Source organism: Phalangium opilio, unplaced genomic scaffold, assembly GCF_054372755.1.
Source record: "Phalangium opilio isolate 3A_F unplaced genomic scaffold, DU_Popi_V2 ptg000105l_1, whole genome shotgun sequence".
NCBI classification, from domain to species: Eukaryota; Metazoa; Arthropoda; class Arachnida; order Opiliones; family Phalangiidae; genus Phalangium; species Phalangium opilio.
In genome coordinates, this window is record NW_028324207.1 from 9,203,003 (window position 1) to 9,224,303 (window position 21,301).

The window sequence follows — 21,301 nt, forward strand, 5'->3', positions numbered from 1 at the left end:
TAATAGTTAGCTGCCACCTTTTCCAAAACATTCTCCAATTCATTAGCTGCCACAGTTTCCAAAATATTCTCCTATTAATTATCTGACACCTTTTCCAAAATATTTCTATTATTGCTGATAAATTGTTCGTGGTAAGAGGCGGGCTTTCAATACTCATATAAATAATCTTCTTACCTCCAAACAAGGTTGGGTTGGGTTAGGTCCCGAGACCCGTTTGTCCCGAGACCCAATTGTCCCGAGACCCATTTGTCCCGAGACCCAATTGTCCCGAGATTCAATTGTCCCGAGACCCATTTATCCCGAGACCCATTTGTCCCGAGACCCATTTGACCCGAGACCAAAACGGCGAGACCAAATTGCCGCGTACCGCTCCCAACCACACCTAGCTAATATTTTTTCGTGGCTTGTTAAAAATTACGGAAATTTCACATCTCTAAGGGTAAGCCCTTTTTATGAACTATCCTTACATGATTATTGTTGCCATTGTGGGTGTCAGAATGCGAAGAACTACACCCTCTTTTATCTTAACTACTTAACTTTAATTCATATCATGAAATACATGGTTATCGTCTACAAATAAAAAAAATGTCCGCCACTCAACTGTCTGGCCTCATAAAAGTCTTATCAGAATTTTGGTGACTTACATGATTACACCGCGATATTGAAACCGTTCCCTACATGTAACGTAATAGTCAAACTACTCCAAGCACTCAGATTTACTCGTCGAGCAACGAGTTTCAATTCGGGGCAAACATTTTTCTTCATTTCCAAATTATCTGCTGTTCGTGCAAAATATTTCTTTCAAAATAATGATGTAGAATGGAGTTTATATAAAATATGTAGAAGTATGTCTTCGCGTAAATCTCCAGAATGTATATCTTCATGTACACATAAAGTATGTGCCGGTGATATTAAGGTTAAGCCCTTTGCTTGAGAGCCATATATTTATTTGCAAAGTAATTCATAACCGTTGCTTCTCTGAAAACCCTTTTTTCAGATTTGGACCGGGTTGCTTTGCGTCATGGGAGTCTTAACGATGATTGACATCATTCAAAAGCGAGTGAAAAGAATTCCAGGATCAATGATGTCCTTCGCTGCTCAAAAACTCTTTCTTTATTTCGGAGCCATTTTGGGAAAAGGTAGAGTTAATGTCATTTTGCGGAAGCTAGAGTGGGCATGATTTTTCTTTTCATGTCGATGATAGAATCAGGTGCTCTGTTCAATGTTTCTCAGAGAAGCAAAAGCACCCAATTCGAATTTGAAAATTGCTACTTCATGGGCGCTCGACATCCTAATTGCTAATTTAAACACCATCTTTAATTCATTTCTAAGAAAAAATGCGCGCAATTCCAGTCAAATCCACGAAGGACTTGAAATTACAATTTTGAGACCAAAATATTAGCTGTCTGAGTCGAGTGGGGACTATCACTCTCGACTTATTATTTTCCTGAATATCGATAAGCAACTGCGGCCGTTATTAATGCTCAATTATTCAAGCGTTCATTAGGCATAAGTGGCGATATAACATCTCTACGCATCAGCATTTTCTCCCAGCACTGAAAGGAAAAAGGTATTCGCGAAAGCCACGGCACAATAGTTACACGACTATCCTTAATACAGCACTGAGCTTCCACAGATTTAAAGGTTTCTACTTATTAAAGGTCGACGTAGAAGTTTGTTTTCGTTTTTCAGTCCAACAAATTTTTCCAATACCTTTCATTTGATTTAAAAATGGAATGCTGATTCACACATTTTATGTCGCGATCAGCACTTAAATCGAGACTATCTTCTTCATCAGTCTCAGCTCCAAGGAAACGAACCACATAAGTTATTTGTTTACATCATATTATGCCATTGGTAACATCAGCTGGTAAATTTCCAGACTGTCTAAGTCTATATTCTCAGCTCCATTGCTTAACCAATCTGGTACACAGTTACCGCAATCACAATTCTTATTGGTAGCTTATGGTGCGGCTCTTGCTGATGTCTAACATTTTATTCGGCGACTCGCTGCCTAGCTTCTTTACGCTATTTCTTCTTCCGTTTATTCTGGCTTGTACATATAGGGCATAATCCTACCTCCGTCCACGCTTCTAAAATAGGATTATATTTGGAATTTCTGTTTTGCCATCCGCCTTTTAAGTACGCTAAGATGTGGCTACTATTATGATTTCAGATCTTAGCCATCTTGTTTTCAAAGCAGCAAACACAATACGAAAAAAAAACAAGATGGCTCCAGCCAATATTAAAATTTTGCGAGGCTACTAAACGGCCGGCAACTATTTTTCCAGCGAACCTTGAATGTTAATTCCATATAGTCTAATAATTGTTTGTCAATTTTCCATCAAATTTAGTTAAAAAAAAACATTTTCCTCAGGTAACATCAGTAAATAACTAAACAAACCCTGAGTTCAATTCTTTAATTTACCGCAGTTTAAAGAACAATTAAGGTTTTTGTTACAAAATTTTAAAGCGCACGTCCTGGTTCCTATGCCAGCGTTCGCCAAGCAGAGTTGCGGAGGTCTAGTGCGACGTCACACAAGGGAGTTGTGGGAGAGAGAAAAAATTCCGAAGAGAGCGTGAACCGCCCTTGCCTGTCTCGTACCGTCGCAAGCGTAAACACTAAACATGAAAGATGTCGTATAAATCTATAAATTTTGCACGCCATCTATGATGGACGCACAAAGTTAAAAATACATCCGATTAAAAGAAAACAAAAAAAATAACCCTTAGAGCTCGGCATTTTCTATCCATTTTCCACAAATTAGTAGATAAACGATTATTTATAAACAAAAATGAGGATATAATAAAATTAAACAAGGAAGTTCTGAGAATATCTTTTGAGTATCGATAAAGATAAAATGACGTTGACAATGGAGAGATAATGCCGAGTTCTAAAAAATCCGTCCTTATACTTTAAAGCCACTATTAAACGCGGAATAGCTAAGGTAGTGAAATAGAACTTTTTCGAATTTCCATGAAGTATGAATGCGGTCCCGAAATTTCAAACACGTTTGCTTTGATTTGCAAACCGCGAAATCGGTCCCCTTGGGTGGAACAATGCGCACAGACACACCCACACGTCCAGTACAGAGAAGTAAATGAACAGTGCCTTCAACCACTCAATTTTCTATTTTTGTGTCGCTGCAGGCTTCGATATTCCTTCGTCACTGGCGATTCGCTTCAGCGTTGGAGTTTATCTCTTGATAATTGTGGTTTTCGTCAATTTGTTCAACGGAGTCTTGAAAGCCAATTTCTCGTCTCAGAAAAAGGAAAACATTAACGGAATTCCGGATTTATTGAAAGTAACCGACGTCAACGTTTACATTTGTCCGACTATAAAGGACAATGTCAAAGAATCGGTGGAGATTTTTAGATACTTTAATCTCATTCCTAAAGTCCATAAATAAAATTTCCATTCTAACAGACTGACGATGAAATGAAAACTTTCTGGCAAGACACCAAAAAAACCCCTATTATTAAGCAATACTTATCGTCAGGAAAGCAAATATGGTTTGGAGATATACCTACTTTACAGCTGGTCTTCTTAATGATCTTCAGTGAGTCAGAGCTGAAAGTATTGCATTTTCATCTTGGTTCGGCCACGTACTTGCAGCAAGCGCTAGTGCTCCCAGTTAACAATGCAACAATGAGTCCCAAAGCTCTGACGTACATCAACCGAAGGTTCGTTAACTTTCTTAATGCAAGAATAGCCTGTGTTTTCGTGTTTCTCCTTCGCACATCTTTATCATATCAAACGTAGCTAATATTGTCTTCTTTATTAATTCTATACCATTACTGGCAATCACGTGCATTGACTAAAAACGCTGGAAACTTGCTAATTATTATACAACTACGTTTGGAAAAAAAACTTGTCTTGTAAGTTCAAGTTGGTTGGGGTCTATAGACAATTACACTTCAGTTTCCATTATTTGATTAATTTCTATATATAGAAGATTTTATATCTCCCGAAACGTTAATTCCATTATAGAGATTACCAAAACTGAGAAGCCTTTCTTATTTAGGTGACACGCGCTAAAATTTTATGTTACTTTGAACTTTTGCGCGGAAGTTCAAGACCCGCGTATAACGTTATGTTATTGGTCAAAATGTTTTTAAAAAAATTATGCTAGGAACCGATGCATTGTAAAATGGAAAATTTAAGCAGTTCCACTTACACCTGCCGATAGCCCATTTTCATAGCACTGCTAAATTTCGACAGCACCGAACCAATCAAGAGCTCATTTGATAATCCGCTGATTCCAAATGAGAAGCGAGCCAATCTCGAAACACAGTTGAAATGACATCACGAAATTGACAACGGCTTTTGTTGAATGTATATTTTGCTACACGCCCATGAAATCTACCCGAATTCAATAAAATACTCGCGAATTTTAATCGAAATCGGCATAATTATCGTCAACTCTTCATAATGTCACTTGAAATCTTAGAAGCGTATCATTTTTCAATTCCCGACTAAAACTATCAAACCAAGTCAAGATTAATCACGCGGACAAATTTTGCAACCATATTTAAGTTTCTAAATTGAAAAATTAAAGTATCTCACCATTTGGTGATTGCAGATTGCGGACTTTCGTGGAAACCGGCCAAGCCACATCGTTTCACCGCTTGTTCGAGAGAGACTGGCATATTGAATTGGAACCACAACATTCGACGGCTGAGAATGAAGTACACATACTCGGATTCAAGGACATTAAAGCCAAGTTCCGATTGTGGGCGGCAATGCTTGGAGTCGCTTCTTTCGTCTTCACCGTCGAGCTACTGACAAGATTCCAGTTTCTAGAACCACTGAACATCTCTAGGATGAAACGAAAATTGTTAGGAATGTAATCCCTCCCAGAACTTTAAACCGGAAACTGATTTAAAACGATTTTGATCCGATCAAAGGCGGTTAAGACTAGTTTTTGCACAAAGCATTGGTGTCGCCTTCATAGTTAAATCACAAATGCAAAATAAAACGATAAAATTTCTGTTTATCTGTATATCGAAAAATTATGCACCACCCGCAAGCAAAGACAAAGTCATGTTTTAATGCTACACTGATAAAAGCTGATTACAAATTGTACGAAAAGGTATGGAAAGAGTATACGTCAATTGGAGCGAGACGCATTTGACGGAAATATTTTATTTGTTATTTAAATTTCCAGCCCAATGGCGGGTTTCACTTATTTGGGAATATTTTTTAAAGAATTATTAAGTTCATTTTAAGAGTACATTTCGTGGTATAGTGTCAATTAAGTTACCCTTTTAATGAGCTCCGCTTCAAGACATTGGGGTGAAATTCGCATAGAGGGGGGAGAGGGGCGATGCTTGGATTCGTTTGATCCTGGAGTTACTGTAACCGATGAAGGACCTCCAAACATTGAGCGTCATGAGGATGAACCGACACATTATAGGAATGTAACCACTTGTAACTGGGCTTGAAAACGGAATCTGAACAAACGGGTCAATACTCCTCGGTTCAGATTCAAATGCAAATTAAGAGCACGAAAGTATTTTTACTCTTGATATCACAATAATGATACACCAAGCAGAAGTGAAATCATGTTACAAAATTTTATAACTCTCAGATCTGAAATCTATTTAAGTTATGAGTTTCAATAGAAACTGGAGTTATATAACGCTAATTTACTCTGAAAAATTATATTCTTGACAACGTATCATTTAAGCAATTACTTAAATAGAGCTAAAATCGAATTCAATGTTAAGTATCGTAAAAGTGTTAAATTATGTATGACCTAATTTTAATTTTGCTTTAATTAAGAAACACCTCCGCCATAAGAATGCATGGAAAAGATAGATATAAATTACCGGTTCTGTTATGTTACATAACGGTGGCTAAGGTAGCATTTCTCCTGGTACTTTCATTCGCCCAAATCATTACATTACATCTTAGCGCTTCACCCAATTCCCATCTGTCTGATGACGACACTGGTTTTTGTTACCAAAGTCTGTACACTGTAAAAAATAATGGTGCATTCTTACACCATATATGCTGTTTTTTTCGGTGCCAAAATTGACACCATTTAAGGTGTACTTCTACACCATTTTTATGATAAATTCACGCCATTTACAAATATTATTTGCAAGTATGAACGAAATATTAGGCATTTATGCACCATTTATAGTGCTTTTTAACATCTTTTTCAGGAAATCTTTTGAACTCTAATATTACTACTTAGTTTAATGGTGTTAAATGTAGGCAAAGTTACGCCACGTATATCACATTACTACACCAAATGAAGTAAAGGTGTTAAATATTTTTTCTATATTTAGCACCACGTTTAAGGTGTAAAACAAAGCCATTAATACACCATTTCAAGTCTCTGTTCACTCCATTTCAAAGCCCTATTTACTCCATTTAAAAGCCCTATTTAATCCATTTCAAAGCCCAATTTACTCCATTTCAAAGCCTTATTTACACCATTTCAAAGCCCTATTTACTCCATTTCAAAGCCCTATTTACTCCATTTCCAAGCGGCTATTTACTCCATTTCAAACCCCTATTTACTCCATTTCAATGCCCTATTTACTCCATTTCAATGCCCTATTTACTCCATTTCAATGCCCTATTTACTCCATTTCAAAGCCCTATTTACTCCATTTCAAACCCCTATTTACTCCATTTCAATGCCCTATTTACTCCATTTAAAAGCCATATTTACACCGTTTCAAACCCCTATTTACTCCATTTCAAGTCCCCTTTTAACAATTTCAAGCCCCTGTTCACCCCATTCCAAGTTGATTTTACTACGGCAATTAACTGATTGCCTTCCATTCGGCTGAAAAACGCCGCAATTTGGCGGATTTTGGATTCGGTATATTATGATTAAAAGTTACCGATGGACATACAGTAATTCTCGGGAACACGTAGACTCTATTCCCGAGATAATCTGATTATCTAATGAAGATTGAGTGGTTAGGTAAAATGAGCAATAATTCCATGTATTTTTTTAAATATTAAGCAAAATTTGGAGTTTAGAAGAACGAAATATTTTCAAATCGAAGAAATGTACCTTGATAAAGCGTTTAGCAAATTGTTATATTTAAGTCATATGCATTATGTAACACTGTAATGAAGTTTGAACATAGAATGAGTACCCAAAATCTATTTTCTAACGTAACATAGTTCCTCTAAAAAACATTTCATTTTTAAACGCTGTCATCGATAAAATGTTTATTATCATTGAAATGGTTTTTCAATTTTTAGCATTTATAGGATATGAATGTATGCATACGCTTATTATCACGAGGTCAAATGCTTAATTTAGGAACCGTAGGTCTCAAAGACGCCTAATCAAAACTAACCTATGCCTTTCCTAACCCTAATCTGATCTATAAAACAAGCAATATTTTGGAAAAGGAAGATGCTTATTCTTCAAAATCCTTTATAAATATAGCGTTATTTTTCAAGGACCTAAAGAAATGGAGCATTTTTTTCGAATAGGCCCGCTTTTATGAAGCTAGATTCCCACTCCACGGAAAAGACGACGGAAACCCGGCAGAAAGGGGTTCGACCGGCGGAATTTCCGTTCGGTCGAGTGTAAGTTGTGTTCTATTTTTTCGGTCGTGTTCGGCGTTACGCCGGTATCTCAGCCAATGAAATTATCCCACTGACAACGTCATAAATTTCAAGACCGCACGCACACGCGAGATCGATTGATAGCCGCCACTTTTTGTGGTTGACCAAGGCTTATCGGAAACATACCACCAAGAAAGAAAAATTAAATTAACGGAAGTAAAAAGAGATAAGATGTTAATAAGGAAAAGTTTACTGAGGAAGCTAGAAAATATCCCTTCTAGTACGATCCAAGCGACAAGGGGACAAAGAGTGTGAAATAGATGTTGAGGAAACAACTCAAATCTGTCACGTGACCCAAAAATATCTACCGCCAAACTGAAAATTCAGTCGTAGTTTGAACGGTCTACCGCCGGACGCCAGCGTAAGTTAAAATTTTTACCGTTGGCTGTGTGATTTCCGCCGGTTTTTTTTCGGTCGAGTGGGAATCTAGTTTAATGCCTAAGAAAGAAAGGTGTTGCTTTAAAAAGTAACATGTGCTCTTTATTAATTCCGATCTGACTCCATTAGTTGTTACCCAAGAGAGATCATTTGGATAATTTTAACGGCATTAACTAATAGTCGTGTTAATTCGAGCTTGATATAATAGAAAAGCCTTCAACGTGTATATACACAATAGGAAAGGTAGTGAAGTCCCACCGAACACGACAATAATGATCCCAGTAAATGGGGTGAATAGGGGTTTGAAATGGGCAAATAGTGACAAAAAATGGGGTAAATAAAGACTTGAAAAGAGTTGAATAGGGGTTTTGCAATGGTGTAAATTAGGGCTTGAAATAAGGTAAATATACACTTGAAATGGGCTAAATTTAGACTTGAAATGGGTTACATTTAGACTTGAAATGGGATAAATAAGGACTTGAAATGGGATAAATAAGGACTTGAAATGGGGTAAATATAGATTTGAAATGGGATAAATAAGGACTTGAAATGAGGTAAATACGAGGGTAAATAGGAGTTTTCAATGGCGTAAATAGGTTTAAAATGGGGTAAATATAAGGAATTGAAATGAGGTAAATAGGGGTTTTGCAATAGTGAAAATAGGACTAGACATGGGGTAAATATAGACTTGAAATGTGGTAAATATAGGCTTGAAATGGGGTAGATATGGAGTTGAAATGGGGTGAATAGGGACTTTAAATGAGATAAATATAGATTTGAAATTGGGTAAATAGGAGTTTCGCAATGGTGTAAATAAGGCTGAAAAAAGGGTAAATAGGGACTTTAAATGGGGTAAATAAGGGTTTTGCAAAAGTGTAAATAGGGGTTTTGCAATGGTGTAAATAGGGGTTTTGTAAAGGTGTAAATAGGGGTTTTGCAATGGTATAAATAGGGGTTTTGCAATGGTGCAAATAGGGGTTTTTCAATGGTGTAAATAGGGGTTTTGCAATAGTGTAAGTACGGGTTTTGCAATGGTGTAAATAGGGGTTTTGCAATAGTGTAAGTACGGGTTTTGCAATGGTGTAAATAGGGGTTTTGCAATGGTGTAAATAGGGTTTTGCAATGGTGTAAATAGGGGTTTGCAATAGTGTAAATATGGGTTTTGCAATGGTGTAAATAAGGGTTTTGCAATGGTGTAAATAGGGCTTGAAATGGGGTAAATATAGATTTGAAATTGGGTAAATAGGAGTTCCGCAATGGTGTAAATAAGGCTTGAAAAGGGGTAAATAGGGACTTTAAATGGGGTAAATAGGGGTTTTGCAATGGTGTAAATAGGGGTTTTGCAATGGTGTAAATAAGGCTTGAAATGGGGTAAATATAGACTTGGAATGGTGTAAATAGGGGTTTTGCAATGGTGTAAATAAGGGTTTTGCAATGGTGTAAATAGGGCTTGAAATGGGGTAAATATAGATTTGAAATTGGGTAAATAGGAGTTTCGCAATGGTGTAAATAAGGCTTGAAAAGGGGTAAATAGGGACTTTAAATGGGGTAAATAGGGGTTTTGCAATGGTGTAAATAGAGGTTTTGCAATGGTGTAAATAAGGCTTGAAATGGGGTAAATATAGACTTGGAATGGTGTAAATAGGGGTTTTGCAATGGTGTAAATAGGGGTTTTGCAATGGTGTAAATAGGGGTTTAGCAATGGTGTAAATAAGGCTTGAAATGGGGTAAATATAGACTTGGAATGGGCTAATTAAGGATTTAAAATGGGGTAAATAGGGGTTTGCAAAGGTGTATTTTCGTATTATTTTAACACCATTTAATGGAATAATCGAAGGTGTTATTTTAATCCGTTTATGTATAATTTGAGCAACTTTTATCGAATGATGTTTTATGAATCCGTTTTTTGCACCATTCATTTTCGCTAATGGTGTTTGTAAAATATCGCACTATTTTCATACAATTTCAACACATTGTCAAGGTGTACAAATACTGCGGAATAAATTTTACACCACAACAACACTTTTTAGGTACCTTAATTTAGAGTGCATAACTCCATTTTCACGTTATTTCACCATCTTTTATATGAGTCTTGCTCACCTTTTCGAGGATGAGGTTTCTTCAGTCGTTTCTTACACCTTCTATTTAAGCGAAAGGTGTTTAAAAGATAACTCCATTTTCACATTATTTCAAAATCTTTTTAAGGGCCTGCGAAGGTGTTATTTTATATCAATTGCGCACCTTTCCGAGGATGAGGTTTTTTCCGCCCTTATTTACACCTTCTATTTAAGCCAATGGTGTTCAAAACATAACTCTATTTTCACATTATTTGAACACCTTTTATATGGGCCTTGCGAAGGTGTTATTTTATATCGTTTAGGTATCATTTGTGCGCCTTTTAATGAATGAGGCTTTTTCAACCCTTATTCACACCGTTTATTTAAGCGAATGGTGTTTAAAAAATATCGCACTAATTCTATGCCATTTGAGCACCATTTAATGGGGTATTCAATGGGGTTATTTTATAAAATTAAGGTATCATTTGCACACCTTTTAAAGAATTATGCTTTATAAACCCATTTCTACACCATTCATTTAAGCTAATGGTGTTTTTAAAATATCGAACCATTTTCGTACTATTTCCGCACCTTGTCAAGGTGCACAAATAGTGCACATTGTTTTAACACCATTATGGCACTATTTAGACACCACAATTTTTTACAGTGTAACCTGAGACGATGTTCCAAATAAAGCTTTTATTGATTTTATTTATTTATTTATGTTGAAAAAAAAAGCAAACCACTCCCTTGCACTCGAAACATACCTTATAAAGGCCATTTCCAAAACGTTTGTTCATTGGTGGAATACCCGGAATTTACGCCAAGTTCAACTAAAATCCAACGGAACGGCAATTAAGCCAAGCTGGTTTTGAAAGGTTACCGTCAAACCTTTTTCCGTTCTGATTTTTAAGAATGAGTAAGAATAAGGTTTAAAGCAATCGAAACCTTAATTACCGGTATTATATCTATTCTTCTAATATTGAAACATCATTAGCAAAGCCATTATTGCAGATTTTCACCAGTAAATCGACATTATATCCCTGTCTTTAAATTAAGGGCCATTTTCAATCAACGTTTTACAAGCGCTTTGCCTTTGGCTTTTATTATTATTCGAACTTAAGTCGTGCTTCCGAAGACAAAAAAATTCAAAATGGAAAAGCTGCAACTCGAACCGTTTTCAATCACGTATCAATAGAATAAAATTGACTAAAGATGGCGTAACTCAATTACTTTCACTTTGAGCGGCTTAAATTGAAGGAAAATGAGAAAAACCACACTCTCTTAATCCTTGGAAATCTGGGGTTACCGTTTTTCTACATTTAACCTTACTTAAACCCATAATATAACAATTTAGAACCTTACCAGTTACCAACACATTCCAGGAAGTTCTAGAATACAAAATAGCAGACGACGGAAATCGCGAACTAGCGTAAGACCTACTTTGAGGTAAATAAACCTAATATAGCTACGCGATTCAACGGCCATCCACGGCGAAAATCTGATATGTCGCATCTGAACTTGGTCACTATCATACTGTCCCCTCGTCCACTTTTGCTGATGCTAAGCTACTATAATTCTTATTGTCGTTCGCGGATGAAACCGAGTTTATTTAAATTGGTGACACTTGGAAATCACCATAAGCTCTAATGGCAGGTGTAAATAGCTAACGCAAACTTAGACAAAGGCTCAACTAACCAAAGTACTAAGTGAAACCAAAGAGTAGACCGTGTTACACTATTGTAGGCCTAACCGTAAACAAATTCTTCTGTCAGCGAATGAAAGTAGTCTTTTTCGAAATTTAAAAAAAAATAGAATTATCTAGTGATGGTGCGTTCCCATTAGGGAATCCAAAGTTAAAAGTATATACTAATATAATTACATATCATATTAGAACTACTAATATTTTTGTAAACTCGCATTGACTCTCAGAACGAATATGCACGTAAGAATTTGTTTACGAGATATTTAAATTACTAAATGTACTTATTGGAAAATAAATAATTACAAAATGTATTTGCGGAAAAATATGTAATTACTAAATGTATTTGCGGGAAAATAAATAATTACTAAATGTATTTGTGGGAAAATAAGTAATTACTAAATGTATTTGCGGGAAAATAAATAATTACTATATGTATTTTTGGGAAAATAAATAATTACTAAATGTATTTGTGGGAAAATAAATAATTACTAAATGTATTTGTGGGAAAATAAATAATTACTAAATGTATTTGTGGGAAAATAAATAATTACTAAATGAATTTGTGGGAAAATAAATAATTACTAAATGTATTTGTGGTAATTTTTTGCAGCGTTAAAATTTAATTGACCGAGAGGAAAAAACATATTTATTATCGCCAAGAAAGTTGTCGCGTTTGTTAAATACGACAAGTTTCTCGGTTCTTGCCATGAGAGGCTTTTAATTTTAATGTCGTATGGAAGACGTATGTACCCTGTAAGTTGGTTGACTTTCGGTAACAGCGTCTTACGAGAGAAATCATGATAAAAGTGCAAAATGTGTAATCGTGTTTAGCATGACAGATTAGAACTCGCTCATTAGTGATAAAAATTATTCATTATCCAATTCCCACTTAATTATCTTCTGAAAGATGTTTCATGTTTTAAGATACCGTTTTTCGACTCCCCACTCTATGTACTTGATTTTACGGTAGTTTATTCAATTTACAGCCATGATTAATGATGATACTGGATAAAGAAATTCCTGCCCAATTCAATACTCGCGGGATACAGTGTCATTACTAGTTTAGCATGCATTTTCTCTGATTTCGTAAATCGTACAAATCAACACAATCACAAATAAACCGTTAAAATAATAATTCCGTTTTGCCAAAAAACTAAATCCATCAACTTTCTGGTCAACTGAAGCTATGTGTGTTTGGTATGAGGTGGGTTGTAACGCACGACGTGGAAAAACGGTTGAGGTATAACTTAAATTTTAAGATAATCATTCACTTCGTGGGCTACCCTAACTAAAACTGTCAAGTTTACAATGGCTTGCAAACATTTCCATAGCTCGTTCGTTCAACAAATATTGAACTACCAAAGTACCAAAGTTGTCACTTCACAAGTACCTTATAACGTTTGTATAACGCATAGTATCTCGTGCCCTCCCTTGCATCACAATTTACTTACTTGAATTAAAAGTATGATGAGAGTGTTCAGGATAACAAAAATTCAGTCGTGAGAAGGGTGAAGTATATTTAACCATGTTGTTGGAAAATTATGAAAATTTATTGATATTTTAATCAGAGCTGTGTGAAACTCAAAGTAAAATATTGAAGCCATTCATGAGATAGTTTGGCCGCTATGTTGGAAAATGGCCGCCGGGAATGCCATTTAGATAAAGCATATTATTCAAAAATTATGAACATTGGTAATAAATATGTTGAGACCGTCTAAACATCACTATTGAGTATTGAAGACGTGCTGCTGATAGTTTGGGCGCCATCTTGAAAAATGCTAAATATACTTCAAATACATAAATCTTTTCGAAATTCCTAAAATGAGCAGATTATTTTCATTAACGTAATAAACACAAAATAATGCCATCCCAAGTCGAAATTTAACGCCATCTTTAAAAATGGCCACTTAAAAATTATTACCCAAAAATCTGAAAGAAAGAAAAGTTATTCAAAGCCGTAATTCTCTACATATGGGAATACAATTTAATATGAGGTTTATACATTCTAGTGTTGTTAAAGATTAGATTTCAGACTAATCTCTAACATTTCATTCATATTCATCGTTAGCCTGAAAATTTTTTCACAATAATTACAAGTCTGAGAACTTGATTAGACGCTGCACCCAGCAGGGGGGCCTAATATTTAGTAAATATTTATTTTCCCTCAAATACATGTAGTAATTATTTTTTTTCCCACAAATACATTTAGTCATTATTTATTTTCCCACAACTACATTTATTAGTTATTTATTTTCCCACAAATACATTTAATCATTATTTATTTTCCCACAATTACATTTAGTTATTATATATTTTCCCACAAATACATTAAGTCATTATTTATTTTCCCACAACTACATTTATTAGTTATTTATTTTCCCACAAATACATTTAATCATTATTTATTTTCCCACAATTACATTTAGTTATTATATATTTTCCCACAAATACATTTAGTCATTATTTATTTTCCCACAACTACATTTATTAGTTATTTATTTTCACACAAATACATTTAGTTATTATTTATTTTCCCACAAATACATTTAGTTATTATTTATTTTCCCACAAATACATTTAGTTATTATTTATTTTCCCACAAATACATTTAGTTATTATTTATTTTCCCACAAATACAATTAATTATTATTTATTTCCCTCAAATAAATTTAGTAATTATTTATTTTCCCTCAAATAAATTTATCAGTGCAGCATTAAAACATGACTTCGTCTTTGCTTGTGGATGGTGCATAATTTTTCGATATTCAGATTAACACAAATTTTATCGTTTTATTTTGCATTTGTGATTTAACTATGAAGACGACACCAATGCTTTGTGCAAAAACTAGTCTTAACCGCCTTGGTGTGATGCGTTTGATCAGATCAAAATCGTTCTAAATCAGTTTCCGGTTTAAATTTCTGTTGCGAGGGATTACATTCCTAACAATTTTCGTTTCATCCTAGTGATGTGCAGTGGTTCTCGAAACTGGAATCTTGTCAGTAACTCGACGGTGAAGACGAAAGAAGCGACTCCAAGCATTGCCGCCCACAATCTGAACTTGGCTTCAATGTCCTTGAATCTTAGTACGTGTACTTCATTCTCAGCCGTCGAATGTTGTGGTTCCAATTCGATGTGCCAGTCTCTCTCGATCAAGCGGTGATAGGATGTGATTTGGCCGGTTTCCACGAAAGCCCGCAATCTGCAATCACCAAAGGGTGAGATACTTCAAATCAGTAACATAAATCAGGTTGTAAAATTTGTCCTCGTGTCTAATGTTGACTTTATGCTACCTACAAGGTGAAGGCTTCTCAATTTTGATAAACTCCATTTGGAAAGAAAAGGTAACTGTTCCCGTGAGCGACAAATTATCTTAAAAAGCGCTACACTGTTCACGTACAGCGTAAATTGGTTACAGCGCCAGTGATTAGCCCTTCTATGCGATTTAGAAATGAGAATAATGTTTCGGGGGATACAAAAAACTTTATGGATTAATGGAAACTAAATAGTAGGGGCCCACGGACCCCAAATTGGAGTTACAGTCGAAAGAAATGTTTATTCCAAAATGAAATGATGTAAAGCTTTGTCCACATTAGGCTCGTGCCAACGTCTATTCGCATCTTCGCTACAGATCACGAAAAACATTTGCGCTACTGTTCAGATACTTGCAAATATTTTGCTTTTCCTATTCTGAGAGCCAATGAAATTTCAGTAATCATTGCTCCATCTACGTTGTTCATATTTATAAACAGTGACTCGACTGCTTCACTCAGCTCCACGCTACTTTCGTCATTGTGAAAAGTGACGAAACTAATGGACGCCTTCCACACCCCACCCTTCCTCTCGCCTGTGATTGGTGCATTTTTCGCGATGGCGCGATGTTCTTGGCCTAGTCGCGAGAAATTTGTATCTTCGCGAGGTGAGGACGCAAAGTAGCGAAAACCCAATGTGGACAGTAGCGTGATCATGCATAAAAAGCAAAGCGAAGATGCAAACGCGCAAAATGTGTCAGTCTGGACAGCCGTAATAATAACAAGTTTCCAGCGTTATTAGTCAATGCACATAAACACCAATAGAGGTACGGAGGAAGACAATAGTAGCTACGTTTTATGTTAAAGATCATCGCCAATGTGCAAATGAGAAACACGTAAATGCAGACTCTTCTTAAATTAAGAAAGTTAACGAACCTTCGGTTGATGTACTTCAGAGCTATCGGATTCATTCTTTTATTTGTAGGGAACACTAGTGCTTTAGGCAAGTACTTTGCCGAACCAAGATGAAATAGCAATATTTTAGGCTTTTGCTCATCCGAGATGAATAGCGAGAACGCCTGCAAAGTAGCTATATCTCCAAACCATATTTGCTTTCCTGAAATGAAGTCTCCCGCTTCTTTAGGATACAAGATTTCTGCTTCCTGATGCCGAAGAGTTTTCACTTCATCGTCAGTCTGAGGGGATTGAAATTTTACTAATGGACTTTAGTAATGAGATTAAAGTATTTAAAAATCTCCACCGATCCTATCAAATTATTGCTTATAGCCGGATTAATGAAAACTTTGGCGTCGGGTGCTTTCAATAAATCCGGAATTCTGTTAATGTTTTCCTTTTTCTGAGACGAGAAATTGGCTTTCAAAACTCCGTTGAACAAATTGACGAAAACCACTACTATCAAGAGATAAACTCCAACGCTGAAGCGAATCGCCAGTGACGAAGGAACATCGAAGCCTGTAGGAATGCAAATCAATAGAAAAATTAATAAAAACTGTCTTTGCAGACAAAGACTAGAAATAGTAAGTTTATAAACTAATTGCATGAAGTAACAGATATTAAAATTTTGACTTTTGAAGACGTGATTATAAAACATTTTAATATTTTAAAAAAAATTCTTATCTTAGTTTTTTTTTCACCAAAATAACTTTAGTAAAAATATTTCATTATGAAATATCTGCATCGTTTTAAAAACATTAAGCATGTGCATTTTACTTTCTATTAAAAATATAAAGTTAGGTTTGAGTATTCGGCTCTACAAGGAGAATAAAATGCACTAAAAATCGTTGAAAGCTGATAAAATAAAGTTTGTATTGAGACCTAATAAAACGTGTTCGTTAATTTTAACTTTTCGAAGAACCAAACATGAACGTGTTGTATAGCTCTCAAAAGATCACGACCTTTTCGACTTTAATAACTATATCACAGTCAAACGGGCTATGTTTTTCCGCTTCGCAATATTTTCAATATTAAAATAACAAAATTTAAGTTCATCAAGTTAAATTTTTTCAGATATCCGAGTATTTGAACTTCTTAAAGCAGTTGTTAATAAAAAAAAAACACTTGAATAAAGCTAGTATCCATAATCCCTTACAACAGTCTTCTAAATGCCATTTTTCCTAGAACTGTTATTAAGAGCAAAATATTTGTTTAACTAATGTTAAAAAATATTTTCGGCAAATTAAATTTAAATTTAATTAAATCACCCTTTATCGCTAAACTAGTTCCATCACCCTTGACCGCTAACCTGGTTAAATCACCCTTGATCGTTAACCTTGTTCAATCACCCTTGATCGTTAACCTTGTTCAATCACCCTTGATCGCTAACCTAGTTCAATCACCCTTGATCGCTAACATAGTTCAATCACCCTTGATCGCTAACCTAGTTCAATCACCCTTGATCTTTAACCTAGTTCAATCACCCTTGATCTTTAACCTAGTTCAATCACCCTTGACCGCTAAACTAGTTCAATCTCCCTTGATGGCTAACCTAGTTCAATCACCCCTGATCGCTAACCTAGTTCAATCACCCCTGATCGCTAACCTAGTTCAATAACAGGCTTATGCTTCATTTCAAACGTCAATATTAGTCAAGTATCTCAAGAATGATTAGTTGTTCTATTTTAAAACGATGTAACGCTCAATAAGGCGAATAACTAACGAAGAAAATGTTTAATATTAATTATATTTATTTTAGTATTTAAGATAATCTTATTTCTAAAATCAAAATTAATACGAAAAGGGTTGAAAAGCAGTCTATGTGATCTTTGTGTGTCCGTCCGTTGTTACACTAGTGCGCCGCGTTAGTAGTTCGCCTTGTGTTCTCTGTAAAGAAATCCTACAGAAGCTTAATATTCCCTTTTTCCATAATATTAAGTAAATATGTGGAAATATTTTTCGTAATTACGATGCCTTTAGTAGTTTTGTAGCTTTAAAGCTCTGTATCATTTAGATATTCCAAGTATATTTTTTAATATTATTATTTGAAATTTCTGTTTATATACTACTTAAGATATACTACATCTGTATATAGAATAATCCTTGCTTTGGTGATTGCAAGAAGAAAGTTAAGGTCTAGACTCTGACGGTTAAATGAAGTTTTATCCGTAATAGGCTTAGTGAACCAAAGAGTAAATAATTGAGACCCGAGATGAACTTAACTATGCGTTTTGATTTTCTTGTCTGTAGTGAAGAGACATTAACGGTTCAGAGTGAGCCGAAGGTTAAGTACACGTTTAAATAATGTCTAGATTTTATAATAATTATCAGCGAAAGGGCTAATGGAAAGCGTGTAGTATCTATGGAGTTTTCATTCTTTTTATGATGCGCATTGACTATCAGTGCGTCTTGGCACAAATCAGCTTTGGTGTTATTTAACGTAAACACTCAAGTTGGCAAACTAAGAATATCGTTGAGGTGAAACGAGACAACAGTGTTTATACTGCACACCAGTTGTGAATGTAGCTATGAGAATATAGAGTTAACAGTTGAGGCGTAGACAATTGGGACTTTTCAAACACATAAAGGTTATATATCTCCTAAAGTTATACACTTAATTTCCTGTTTTTTCCCCATTGACGGATTTCCATGTGTCCAAGACATACCTTTATTGGATGTAAAATGTGTTTTGCTATACTGTATATTCGCTATGCCTGGAATAATGCTTTAATAATTCGTAAATTTTACTTCAGAAAAAGAGAAATAATTCTTAATCAAGGTTAATAAGTTTGTGGTAGTAGTCCTCCTCTGGACTCGGAGAGGTAATATTTTGCTTTTTCCAACTTGTTTATTCTTTAAAATGAATTATAGGTTGTGTTTAAATAAGCAATTAGGCTGTCGGGCGCCCATGAATTAGCACTTTTGAAATTCGAATTCGGTGCTTTTGCTTCTCTGGCAAACATTAAACCAAGCGCCTTATTCTATCATGAAAGGAAAATCATGCCCACTCAAGCTTGCGCAAAATGACATTAACTCTACCTTTTCCCAAAATGGCTCCGAAATAAAGAAAGAGTTTTTGAGCAGCGAAGGATATCATTGATCCTGGAATTCCCTTCACTCGCTTGTGAATGATATCAATCATCGTTAAGACTCCCATGACACAAAGCAACCCGGTCCAAACCTGAAAAAGTGTTTTCAGTGAAGCAACGATTAAGAATTACTTTGCAAATAAATCGGCGTAATTACTAGATGGCTCTCAAGCAATAGGCTTAACCTTAACATCACAGGCACTAACAATAGAGTTCTTGGATACGCTGCACATCCTTACTGATTGACATGAAGATATACATTCTACAGCTTGACATGAAGATATACATTCTACAGCTTGACATGAAGATATACATTCTACAGCTTGACATGAAGATATACATTCTACAGCTTGACATGAAGATATACATTCTACAGCTTGACATGAAGATATACATTCTACAGCTTGACATGAAGATATACATTCTACAGCTTGACATGAAGATATACATTCTACAGCTTGACATGAAGATATACATTCTACAGCTTGACATACATTCTACGGATTGACATGAAGATATACATTCTACGGATTGACACGAAGATATACATTCTACGGAGTGACATGAAGATATACATTCCACGGAGTGACATGAAGATATACATTCTACGGATTGACATGAAGATATACATTCTACAGATTGACATGAAGATATACATTCTACAGATTGACATGAAGATATACATTCTACGGATTGACATGAAGATATACATTCTACGGATTGACATGAAGATATACATTCTACATTCCGAGCCGATCCGAGCTTTTAAAAAGCTCGCTCAGCTCGGCTCTTGAACAGTCCAACAAGGCATTTTTGCTTTGTAGACGAAAAGCTTATTTTTCACTAAGTTTTTAAAGTTAACTAAGTAAGATAATCTAAGTTCTTGCGCATTTATTTCTGACACCCACACACGCAACACTAATCATGTCGTAAGAAAAGAAGGAAAAAGAGCTTACATCTATGGAAAGAGTTTTTAAATCGTCGAAGGCTCCGACTGGAGCAGCGTCGAACGTCAGATTTTTTGCAGACAGTAATCTTTGTTGGTCGTACATGAACGGCACTGTCGATGATGAGATAGAATTTAAAGAGTCGAAACTCCTTGGTTCTGGTATCAGGTCATATTGCTGGAAATGCGTATGTGAAAAACAATTAGTAGCTACACGGGCCACTAAACTAAGAGGACATTTCAGCTCGGCTATCGGGCGGCGCTCAAGCTAAACGGTTTTTACTAGTGTCGCCTCTAGCGGTAGTTTTTAAAAAGCGGAACTACGTCATTTCGGTAACAAGGCGAGTGAGGCTGGAAAAGTATTTTTTAGACTAAGTAGTATTGAGTAAAGCTTACCATCTGTCTTTTTAAGGCATAGCTTACCTTTAAAACAATCGTCTTTTAAATGTTTAGAACATCGGTACGTATTAGGTTCAATGTCATCTACTGTAAATCCGTTCTTCTACTTTGCTAGCCTGTTTACACATTGAATGCAATATACTTGTTTAGTTTTATATTTGGGAAAGGGTATAAACCAAACTCCTTGCATATGAGGCTTAGTGCTGTAGCGACTATCGCTGTTGCAGTTAGGGAATACACAATACTTTACACCCATTATAAAAAATAGAGTTAAATTAAGAAGTAAACGTCAAAACTAAAAAGCGAGACAGGCCTAAAGCTATTATAATAGTAGCAGAAGACAGACTGGCAGAGTAATTAGTCTATTGTACGGAAGATGACGTTGCGGTACGTGTTATACGTTCCGGTTCGACCCCCTTTTTTCCTCCTAACTCACATAGATGGCCGTTTCTTTGAAGAGGCAAACCGTTTGTATAGGCAAAGCTAGAGCTGAAATGTCCTCTTAGTTTAGTGGCCCGTGGTAGCTATTGCGTTAAAGGGAGCTTGAAGGTTGAAAGAAGTTGTACTCAGTCGCTTTAAAATTATAAAGTGAAATCAAAAACGTTAATGAAATACAATGCGTTAATTTTTTAACAATTTTTATGTTGCTTCTTTTTCAGCGTTGCTCTCTTCAACCTTTCGCGCTCTTTTTGAAACTTGTTAATCGATTAACGAAGTGAAAATAAAATTAGTTAATCCAAGCATTATTACAATATTTTAGCACTAAGTTTATTTGTCAAGACGTTAGCACATAGAGAAAATGTTGCTGGTTGCAATCTCGATATCGAAAGCGTGCAATGAGGACACATTGGGGGGGGGGTCAATTCTCTAACTTTTTAAGCGAGTTATCGCGAGTGATAACTATCGTCTAAAGGGTTGATG

The 21,301-nt window shown here is 35.5% G+C and overlaps 2 protein-coding genes across 2 annotated transcripts; one reads left to right on the top strand and one right to left on the bottom strand.

Moving 5' to 3' along the window:
- Positions 1 to 2,948: 2,948 nt before the first annotated feature.
- LOC149629865 (uncharacterized) lies at positions 2,949 to 5,028 on the top strand. Its single transcript, XM_089851765.1, has 3 exons — positions 2,949 to 3,362; positions 3,428 to 3,684; positions 4,584 to 5,028. The coding sequence occupies exons 1-3, from the start codon at positions 3,102 to 3,104 to the stop codon at positions 4,849 to 4,851; spliced, it is 786 nt and encodes a 261-aa protein (XP_089707891.1). The 5' UTR covers positions 2,949 to 3,101; the 3' UTR covers positions 4,852 to 5,028.
- Positions 5,029 to 13,923: 8,895 nt separating this feature from the next.
- LOC149629866 (uncharacterized) lies at positions 13,924 to 20,787 on the bottom strand. The gene is made up of 6 exons (XM_089851550.1): positions 20,405 to 20,787; positions 19,992 to 20,332; positions 18,986 to 19,127; positions 16,254 to 16,465; positions 15,929 to 16,188; positions 13,924 to 14,943 (listed from the first exon to the last, which is right to left on the bottom strand). The coding sequence occupies exons 2-6, from the start codon at positions 20,085 to 20,087 to the stop codon at positions 14,676 to 14,678; spliced, it is 978 nt and encodes a 325-aa protein (XP_089707676.1). The 5' UTR covers positions 20,088 to 20,332; positions 20,405 to 20,787; the 3' UTR covers positions 13,924 to 14,675.
- Positions 20,788 to 21,301: the final 514 nt, after the last annotated feature.

Excerpts from the sequence above, each read along its gene's own strand:
- LOC149629865 (XM_089851765.1), top strand. The coding sequence starts at position 3,102 with ATGAACAGTGCCTTCAACCACTCAATTTTCTATTTTTGTGTCGCTGCA. Across the intron at positions 3,363-3,427 it reads AGGACAATGTCAAAGAATCG|ACTGACGATGAAATGAAAAC; the intron begins GTGGAGATTTTT and ends CCATTCTAACAG. Across the intron at positions 3,685-4,583 it reads CTGACGTACATCAACCGAAG|ATTGCGGACTTTCGTGGAAA; the intron begins GTTCGTTAACTT and ends TGGTGATTGCAG.
- LOC149629866 (XM_089851550.1), bottom strand. The coding sequence starts at position 20,087 with ATGTACGACCAACAAAGATTACTGTCTGCAAAAAATCTGACGTTCGAC. Across the intron at positions 16,189-16,253 it reads GCAATAATTTGATAGGATCG|ACTGACGATGAAGTGAAAAC; the intron begins GTGGAGATTTTT and ends CAATCCCCTCAG. Across the intron at positions 14,944-15,928 it reads CTGAAGTACATCAACCGAAG|ATTGCGGGCTTTCGTGGAAA; the intron begins GTTCGTTAACTT and ends TGGTGATTGCAG.